At 43.7% G+C, this 10400-nt stretch overlaps 1 protein-coding gene across 1 annotated transcript; it reads left to right on the top strand.

Annotated features, from left to right (window-relative positions):
- Positions 1-719: 719 nt before the first annotated feature.
- On the top strand, positions 720-9847 carry F2RL1 (F2R like trypsin receptor 1). The gene is made up of 2 exons (XM_072360095.1): positions 720-837; positions 7563-9847. The coding sequence occupies exons 1-2, from the start codon at positions 762-764 to the stop codon at positions 8666-8668; spliced, it is 1182 nt and encodes a 393-aa protein (XP_072216196.1). The 5' UTR covers positions 720-761; the 3' UTR covers positions 8669-9847.
- Positions 9848-10400: the final 553 nt, after the last annotated feature.

The following is a 10400-nucleotide window of genomic DNA, read 5'->3' as shown; positions in this document are numbered from 1 at the left end:
GCAGATCAAAGGACGCACTGCTGGGCTGTTCTGATAGAAATGTTACTTCAGTACAGGCATTGCTGTTCTTCTAATACAAACCCGATCAGCAACCAGTGTCAGCAGAACACAGGAAAGAACAAAGGTGATGTGGGAGGTGTTCCCCTCCTACAGCTCAGACACCCTCATCACGACACCCCGGTGATGCCACACCACACACACGGCTGTTTGCTTCACCAGACGCAGACAAAGAACAAACTAGAGGTGTTCTGGTGTGACTTCTGGAGCTGCACAGCGACCCTCACCACCCAAACCTGGTGCAAAAATCTAGGCAGCCTGTTCTGTGGGTGGCGACCCTGCCCACGGCAGGGGGGTTGAAACTACATGATCTTTGATGTCCTTTTCAACCCAGGACATTCTATAGTTCTGTGATTAGTATTCGATGATTCAAAACTTGCAATACGAACTCTAAAGCAGCCCCAGCAGCCTCCCTGTTGCAGACACCAGCCTGGGCCAGGACGCGGGCTCCCTACCGGACCTGTGCCGCAGCAGCGCGAACTGTGAAGGGCGACGCGGCCAAAGGACCCCGCGGCCAAAGGACCCCCCGGCCGGGCTCCCCCCGCCATTTTAGGCGCTGCCCCGCTCAGCCCTGGAGGTGCGGCTCCGCCCGCTGCCGGGCAGGCCGCGCCCTCCGCCCCCTCCACCCCTCCTAGCTCAGGTATCAGGCGAAACTGGTCGGGCGTGCGGGAGAGGACGGCGGCAGCGGCCGGAGCGGAGGGAGGATGGCCGGGCGCCGCGGGCTGTGCGTGCTGCTGCTGCTGCTGCTCAGCGCCCTGCTAGCGGCTGCCGCTGCCACCGGTGAGAGGGCGCAGGGTCCGCGGGCTGTGGGGCGGGCGGGCTCTTCGGGCGGCCCTTCCTCGGGGCTCGGAGCTATCGGGCAGCGTGGTGCTGCGCGGCGCTCGGAGGCTGCCTGCGCTTCGTGTAACCGGGCGTGGGAGCTGTTCGTGATCTGAGCCCCGGCTAGCGACCTGCCCGAGGCTGTATCAGAAAGAAAGACACGAACGGAACAGCGAACTTCTGCTTCTGTTTTTTTTCTTTTTCTTTTTTTTTCCCCTTAATTTTAATTCCTACTTTTGTTAGTTTAAATCGCCTTTTTTTTTTTTTTTTTTTTTCTTTTCTTTCTTTCTTTCTTTCTTTTTGGATATTCGTGTTATTTGGGGGGAGGGGAAGGGGAAAAATGACGTTGACATTTTGCTACTTTAATGTTCACGCATGTTCAGCCCCACCGCCATATATCAGTGTGCACTTTGCACTGTGCTGTTCTGCATTCATTCCTACCGTGCCTTCTTATGTAGTAGAAGTATATGCGTAAGGGCTGTGTAAATAATGAAGTCAGGCTTGTGGTAGGTCCTGCTTTCTCAGCACGCAGACACTGGATTTTTATTATGTGGTTATTAGCTGTGTTCAAACCGGGGCCTGATAGCAGCAGATGCTGCGTTCGGCTTTGCTGTGTGTAGGTAACGTTTAGGCTCAGTGTTTGTGCTGTCTGGAACTGTTGTAGGTTTCACAGACAGAAGGCAGACAGCATGAAATCCTCGGGCGGTGAAAATCAGCGAGGCGTTAGGTGCAAATTTCGTGGTTGAGCACGGAGTCAGTGACGTGGGTCTGCCTCCTGGTATCCCCGTTATCTGAGCTGTGACTGTGGAGGCAACTTAGCAGGGGAAAGTGGTGAGCTTCAGCACTGCAGCCAGGTGCCTGATGTGCTGATGTTGAGATGGGAGAGAGCTGGTGATAGGATTCCCTCTGTGCCAAGATGTGCTGCAGAGGACATGGTTCAGGGGGCATGGTGGTGATGGGTCTATGGTTGGAACAGGTGGTCTAACTATTACGTGATATGGACAACATGATCTAGTGCCTGACTTAGTGGTTTGCCCAAAGCAGGGGCGTTAGAACTAGATGACCTTTGAGGTCCTTTCCAACCCAAGGTAGTCTGTGTTCTTTGCCTTGTTTTTCCAAACTTAATGGTTCTGCAATTCTAAATCAGGAGACATGGCTGTTGTCCAGCAGGCTCATACGTTGTGGAGTTAGAGTGAATCTGTGCTCCTGAACCAAGCACTGGGATAGTCCTAATCGTAGTCCTGTGCAGATATTGCCACCATGACCTGCAATACAAGATACCCTGTGCTGCCAACACTTCTGTATCTGCAGGGTAGGCATAGTAGGTCATTTTGTGCACTGCGGGTTGTAACTGAAGAAGCATTTGGACAACGTTCTTATGCACGCAGTCTCATTTTTGGGTGGTTCTTTGTGAAGCCAGGAGTTGGACTTTGGTCCTTGTGGGTCTCTTTCAACTTGGGAAATTTTGTAATTCTATGATTCTGGACAAGTAGCAAAGGTGTTGAAACGGTCTTTTGGTTTGGAAGGAATCTGTTATCCCCATGATGGCTGGTAAGCTTTTCCCATGCGCAGATAAGCAAGTTAACTGCATTCTCTGTGTTTGAGTCAGGCTGGGTGAAACTCTGCTTGGAAAAAAACAGCAATTGTTATGGAAAACAGTGAGCACTGAAGGAATAAGAAAGGATTGTAGAAAATGCACATACTTAACAAAGGATTGGTTACCCTGGGAGGGAGTGTTAACTGCGACAGAAACAGGATGCAAAACTGTCTCCCTATGCATGCCAGCTGGGCTAATAAAAGCTGCCCGGTAACAGCAGTCTAATTCTGAAGCCAAAACCAAAAGAAGTGAGCATGAAAGCCAAATTTGGTGTCTGAAATAATCTGTTTAATTTGACCACATCTTCGAAGGCAGAACAAAAAATAGTAACAATAAAACTATCGTCCTTGTTCTATCACTCTTGCAATACTAATTGTGGATTGTGTGCTCTTCAGTCTACTTTGTGTTGCTTTTGTTCTTCAGTGTTGTACTAAAACTATAGGGTTTTGGGAGACTATTTTTGATTATACATTTCAAGCAAGCCTATGAACATCAGTGGCAAAGCTCATGGCCAACTTGTTGTCAACTGGGATGCCCAAGTCCTTCTCCACAGGGCTTCTTTCGAGCAGGTCAGACCCTAACCTGTACTGATGGAATCATAGAATGGCCTGGGTTGAAAAAAACCTCAAACATCATGTAGTTTCAACCTCCCTGCCGCGGGCAGGGTTACCAACCACCAGGCTGCCCAGAGCCACATCCAGCCCAGCCTTGAGTGCCTTCACAGATGGGGCATCCACAACCTATCTGGGCAACTTGTTCCAGTGTGTCAGCACCCTCTAAGTGAAAAGCTTATTCCTGATATCTACCCTAAATCTCCCCTTTCTTAGTTTAAAACTGTTCCTCATTGTCCTATCACAGCCGTTCCACCTCCTGTTTATAACACTCCCTTCAAGTATTGGAAGGTCACAATGAGGTCTTCTTGGAGTCTTCTTTTCTCCCACTGAGAACTGGGCTAAACAAGCCCAGATCCTTCTCAGTCCACCCCACTGTCCACTCATCTGTCCCACACTTCCTCAGCTTACCCATGGGGATGTTATGGAAGACAGTGTAAAAAACCATGCTGAAGACGAGGTAGAAAACATGCATTGCTCTCTCCCCATCTACCCAGGCTGTGATGACATTATAGATGGCTACCGATTGGACAAGCACGGTTCACTCTTGGTGAATCCATGTTGATTGCTCATGACAATCACCTTTTCTTCCACTTGCTTGGAGGTTACATATGTAGTAAGTTGTTCCATTAAGACCCAGGGATGAAAGTGAGCTTGGTTGACTTGTAGTTTCTCAACTCCTTTTTCTTGCCCTTTTTGAAGACTGGAGGGACAGTGGTTTTCCTCCAGTTCACATGCACGCTCTTGTTCTCCATGACCTTTCATAGATGATAGAGAGTGGCTTGGCAGTTATTTTTGCCAGTTCCCTAAGCCACTAGGAACCATGGATTTGTATGCATCAGTTTTGCCTAGATGATCTCTGACCAGATCCTCCTCAATCAAGGAGAAGTCCTTGTTTTTCCAGCCTCTTATCTTCAGGATTCTGGGATTCCTGAGAGGCAGTTTTAGTGGTAAAGACAGAAGCAAAGAAGGCATTCAGTAACTCTGTCTTTCTGGAGTCATTCATTACCAGGGCACCTACCACATGTGGCAGTGGCCCCACATTTTCCCTCATCTTCCATTTGCCTTTCTTGTTGTCCTTGACCTCCCTAACCGGATTTAATTCAAAGTGGGCCTTAGCCTTTCTCAATGCATCCCTTTGTGCCCTGACAACATTCCCATATTCCTCCCAAGTGGTCAGACCCCTTTTCCACATTGCATTGACTTTCTTCTTCCACTTGAGATTTTCGCTGAGCCCCTTGCTCATCCATGCAGGACTCCTTCCATCTTTGCCTGATTTCTTACTCTTTTGCAGCAGTCATAAGCTATGAAGAAGTGGTGTTTGAATGTCTACCAGCTCTCTTGGTCCTGTTTACCTTCCAGTGCTATAACCCACGAAATCCAAGTAGGTCCTTGAACAGGTCATTGTTGACTCTGCTGAAGGTCAGGGTTGCAGTCCTACTTTCTGCCTTGTTTCTTCCATGTAAGGTCCTGAACCCCACTATCTTGTGGTCTTTATATCCAAGACTACCCCCAGCCTTCCCGTTCCCAAGCAGTAAGAACAAGGCCCAGCAGCACGCTTCTCTTTGGCTCCTCCACCATCTGTGTCAGAAAATTATTTTTAATTCACGGCAGGAACCTCCTGGGCTGTGTTTGTCTGGCTGTGTTGCTTTTCCAGTGAATATCAGGATGGTTGAAATACCCCTAAGAGCCAGTACCTGTGACTGTGATGCTACTTTTTGGCTGTCTGTAGAAGGCCTCATCAGCTTCCTCCTGATAAGACAGTCTGTAGTAAACACCTGCTTTCCACTCATGCATCACTAGGCAGAGCTTGATGTATTCCAGTTGCTGTCTCACATAAAGAGCAACTCCATCACCTTGCCTTGCTGGCCCGTGTTTCCTAAAAAGGACATATCCATCCATTACAGCATTCCAGTCATGCAAGCACCGTATCTCTGTGATTACAGGGGGACTGTGATCCTGAGGCCTCACACATATTTTCTAGTCTTTCTGCTTACTCCCCGTGCTGTGTGCATTGGTATACACACACTCCAGGGAAGAGGAGGGAGTAGAGGATGCGTGTTTCCCTAGAAGAATGCAAGAGGAGCATCTGTAGCCATGTGCACCTTTGTGGTGGCTGACCTTTTGGCTCATACTGCGGGAGGCAACTAAGGAACATTTATCACTGTTCTCGTTGGCCTGGTTTATTCCCCAGCTGGTTGCAAAAGCATGAGCATTGCAATTTTTTACATTTTTATATTTTATAAATATCTAAAGGGAGGTAGGAGGCAAGTGGATGAGGCCCAGCTGTTCTCAGTGGTGTGCAGTCATAAGATGAGGAATCTGCCTGGAATCTTGAACATAGGAACATTAGGAACATAGTTCTATACTGACATATGGAAGAACTTCTTTAAGGTAAGGGTGATGGAGCACCAGCACATGTTGCCTAGAGAAGTTGTAGAATCTCCTGTTCAGATATTCAAGACCCATCTGGACATCTACTTGTACGACCTACTGCATGGAACCCACTTTAGCAAGGGAGTTGGCCTTGATGATCTCTTGAGGTCACTTCCAGCCCCTGCGATCCTGTGATTTTGGAGCTTGTCTCACAAGTCTTTCTGTTTAAAGCCTGGCTTACTGTTTTGGCCATCCTGCTGTCAGAGGTTGCCATGCCTTTTCTAGGCAGGTGAATCCAATCCCTCCCTGGTGGGCCTTCGTAGAGAGTCCTATCATTTTAAAAACCAAAACCCTCATAGCAGTACCAGCTGTGTAGCTGAGAATTGATACACATTGTGTCTGTTTCTGATTATCTGTTTTGACAATCTGTGCTGGAAAACATGCGTACTTGTGTATTTATCTGGTTCTCATCTGATAATTCTTATGCCTGAAAATTTAAGCTGTTAAACGTTTTTTATTTTTGAACTATATCAGAAACAGTCATCACTGAATGAAAAGGAGTCATACTTAGACACTGTTGTTGGCTTCTTACACACAAACCAGTTTGGTTAAGAAAGCTCTTCATACTCCTGTGTTTTTGTGTGTGTGTGTGTGTGTGTTTTTCTATTTATTTTGTTGTGTGGTTTTGGGTTGGGGGAGTTGGAGCTGTTTTACTGTTGGTGGTGGTGGTTTTTTATTCCTCAGTACAGATGTCCACAGATATTGATAGAAACTGTGATATGGGTAAATTACTTCTACCACAAACAGTCATGTTTTACGTCCACTCAGTCTACCTCGGTGGATTTTTGTCTGACTCTTTGGATCAGAGTAATTGCATTGACATTTTCTACTAGTGCAGTTTGACTAGTCTGTGCAAGTGGACTCTATTGGGTATGGAAGGTGTTGCAGTGGGAGTCTCTGGACTGAGCCATATGAAGGCTGTTGTACAAGGCAGTCAGTGTCTGGATTACCTATATGGTTTTCAGGTTTATGTGGCATACAAAGAGACAGAGAAAAACCTGAAGTAATACCTTTCTGGTGTATGAAGTGGTCCTGGCTGCCAGTTCTAGCAGTGTAATGATTTGGGTGGAAATTGCAGAGGCTGCTTAACTACTTTATCTGCGAATTGGAAGGAGATTACAGATGTCTGGCCCTTCTGCGTCTTGTTGGGCAATGTTAGTCTGTTCATATTTAGCTTTGGATATGATATAACATCTTTCTTCAGAAGTCTCTTACACACAGAATCATAGAATTGCTCAGGTTGGAAAAGACCTTAGAGATAATCAAGTCCAGCCATGACAACTCTCCACTAAATCATGTCCCTGAGCACCAGATCCAAATGGTTTTTAAACACATCCAGGGGTGTTGACTCAACCTCCTTGATTCCTACACACATAGCTTCCTGAATTGCATTCCAGTTGTTCCAGTTCTAGCTAGTCTGAGGACAGTGTGTCCCTTTCCTGGAGGCATTCAAGGTGAGGTTGGATAGGGCCCTGGGCAGTTTGGTCTAGTGCCTTATTAGTTAGAAACCCTGCTCACAGCAGCAGGGTTTGGAACTATTATGATCTTTGAGGTCCCTTCCAACCCAAGCCATTCTATGATTCTTTGCTCTTTTTTCTGCTTACCTAATTTTGAGGCTGTCTCATCTAAGAAACTGGTACTTAATATATGTTGGATGCTTGCTGCAGAGTTTTAGGAGTCTCCAATCTGGCAGCACTGTGGAAAAGGACAATAGTGATGTGGGATGCTTAAAACAGTTTCTGTTTCAACTGTTGAGCTAGTAGGAGCACATGATGATGTGGGAAAGTTTTCTGGTAGTTGATACAATCCTTGTATAAGGATGCAGGTGTTGTTTGGATAATGAACTAAAAAAAAAAAGGAAGAAAAATTGTCAAGTATTAGAAAACATTTAATTTTTCTATTGATAAGGCCCTCTTTAATTGTATAGTGTAAATCATGCTGCCTCGTTTATCTTAAAGAATTTAAAAAAAAAAAAAAACCATAAAGACAAATCAAGAAAAGTAAATATCAGCAATTTCTCAATTTTTATTTCTTTTTTCTAGAGAGAAGTAGAACCAGCAGTTCGAAAGGAAGAAGTTTTGCTGGCCAGAAGGTTCCGAATACTAATAACACCTCTGAGGAGTCATACAAAGTGGATGATTTTGCAGCAAAAGTCCTTACAGGAAAACTGACTACAGTTTTTCTTCCCATTGTCTATATCATTGTCTTTATCATTGGTTTGCCAAGCAATGCTCTGGCCATCTGGGTCTTTTTTTTCAGAACAAAGAAGAAACATCCTGCTGTGATTTATATGGTTAACTTGGCATTGGCAGACCTTCTTTTTGTTGTCTGGTTCCCACTGAAGATTGCATACCACGTAAATGGCAATAACTGGCTATTTGGGGAAGGTCTCTGCAAAGTACTTGTTGGATTTTTTTACGGAAATATGTACTGCTCCATTCTTTTTATGACATGTCTCAGTGTGCAAAGATATTGGGTTGTAGTGAATCCCATAGTGCACTCAAGAAGGAAGTCTGAAATTGCCCTGGGCATCTCCCTTGCTATCTGGATACTGATTTTGTTGGGAACCATTCCACTGTATCTTGTTAATCAGACGGTGTATATTTCAGACCTTAACATCACTACCTGCCACGATGTGTTGCCTGAAAATATTTTGGCTCATGACATGTTCAAGTACTTCCTCTCACTTGCAATTGGACTCTTCCTAATTCCAGCTCTCATTACTGCTGTTGCTTACATACTAATGATTAAGACTCTGAATGCTTCAATCTCAGATATAAGCACTGGGAAGAAACGAAAAAGAGCAATCAAGATCATTATTGCTGTCCTGTCCATGTATCTCATATGTTTTACGCCAAGCAACGTGCTACTTGTTGTGCACTATCTGCTACTCAAAACCTATAACCAGAGCTCTCTGTACGTGTCATACATAACCGCGCTGTGTCTGTCCACTCTGAACAGTTGTATTGATCCATTCATTTACTATTATATTTCAAAAGACTTCAGAGACAATCTTAAAAATGCTCTTCTTTGCCAAAGTGTGCGAACTACACGGAGGATGCAGGTCTCTCTCTCATCAGGCAGATACCCCAAGAAGTCTAATTCTTACTCGTCGAACTCAAATGGGACCACTAAATCAACCTACTGACTTCAGTCCTAGAACAAAGGCTGTGATGAGAAAGTTATTTTGTATAATAGTTTGAAGAATTAACTTTGGTTTTTTTTATTCACATTTGAAGCCTAAATGTCAGAACTGACAGGTGATCTTGTACAGAATTAGCAAATAGATAAATCTTCTAACCCGGTTGGAAAAGAAAAATAATAATGACATTTCTGATGCTTTGCCAGCCTCAAAATATGTTGAGGTTGAAGACATTTTTGTTCAATATTGAAGTTCTGTAAAAGCAAAATGTCACTGGAATGTAATATAGAGCCACCAGTACATTTAATTAACAGATAAATCTGTTTTGTTTGGCTTTAACTGTAATGAACAGTTAAACTTGTTATGTCCAGTGTTGCTCTGTGTACATGCTTACACTGAATATTGTTTAAATAGAAGGAAAGGAGAATCTATTTCACTATTTTGTTGTGGGTCCAGCAACATAAGAGCTTATTATTTGCTGTATAATACAATCTAACATTGTTTTCCAAATGTTTTAAATATTAATGTAGTAGAAGCCTGGTGAGATTATTGTGTTAAGCTGGCAAGCTGAACCTGTTATCAGCTAGCACTGGATAAATAAAATGTTAGTTGAGATTATATACTGTTACTTAGTGCTTGCCAGAACCTGATCTTAAATGGGTATATTTAACAAAATTTTGATTAGTAGCATTGATGTTTTTATATAACACCTTGTATTTTTTAAGACATCTAAATAAGACTTCTTTTTTTATTATTTTTATGTGTAACAAATTTGAATTGCCTGCTTTCTTTAATGCTTTTATGTACTCTTCAAATGGCTTAGCAGTTCAACTTGCCTGGTTTCAGAGAGATTATTCTGAATAGTGAATTAGAAACCTGACAGCTACAGCTGTAACATAAGAATTTGTCAAGTAGGATTACCTGTTGATGCATTTCATTAGAACATACCTCTGTTTCCTTCAGATAACTAAACCAAATGGTTCAGAACTCAGGGAAAACTATGAGATATAAAATACATCAATAAAGATACCGGACTTCAGCATTATTGGATTTCTAAAATACCTTAAATTCTTCTCCCCATCCATAATATTTGTGACCACTGAGGAATATGGAAATGCATTTACTTAACAATCTGAAAAGCTGCTGTTATTACAGCTGGTGGTAGGATTAAACACATTTTCTCACATCTTCTGGCCCTTCTAAGTCTCACCAGGCTGTACATTGCACTAGTGCCTAAACGACCTATCTGAGACTTAGATGGAGCTGGATCCCTACGAACAGATAAGCAAGTAGAGAAGCTGTCAGTCCGAACAACACTCTGAAACAACTGATAAATAGATGGGAAATAGCCAGCCTTTTGGGGATCTTCAACTGTTGCAAGAGTCAAAACAGTTTTGTACAGTTTAAAGGCTGCAAGTATTCCTGTAATAAATCCTGTGTTATGTACTTTTTTGTTGTTGTTCTCTTGTGGTTACCTGCTTTTGTTCTCGTCAGTTCGCTCCCTTGTTTTATTCACCGGTTTCCACATTCTCCCCCTGCTTTTCTGGTGAGCTCATGCCTCACCCTATATAAAGATTTGCTCGTTAGAACTTTCACTCTGTTGTGATAGACTTGGAATTGTTACTGAAGTCAACAAATGTTTCTTTTAGGCATCTGCAGATTCAGTAGTTTTCTTCCACACATAGTAAAATCTGTTTGTTTAATGTGTTTGACCACTCCTCTTAAGGACTAAATAAGC

Source organism: Excalfactoria chinensis, chromosome Z, assembly GCF_039878825.1.
Source record: "Excalfactoria chinensis isolate bCotChi1 chromosome Z, bCotChi1.hap2, whole genome shotgun sequence".
In the NCBI taxonomy this organism is placed as follows: domain Eukaryota; kingdom Metazoa; phylum Chordata; class Aves; order Galliformes; family Phasianidae; genus Excalfactoria; species Excalfactoria chinensis.
The sequence above is the reverse complement of the archived record's forward strand: the minus strand, read 5'-3'. Positions and strand labels throughout refer to the sequence as shown.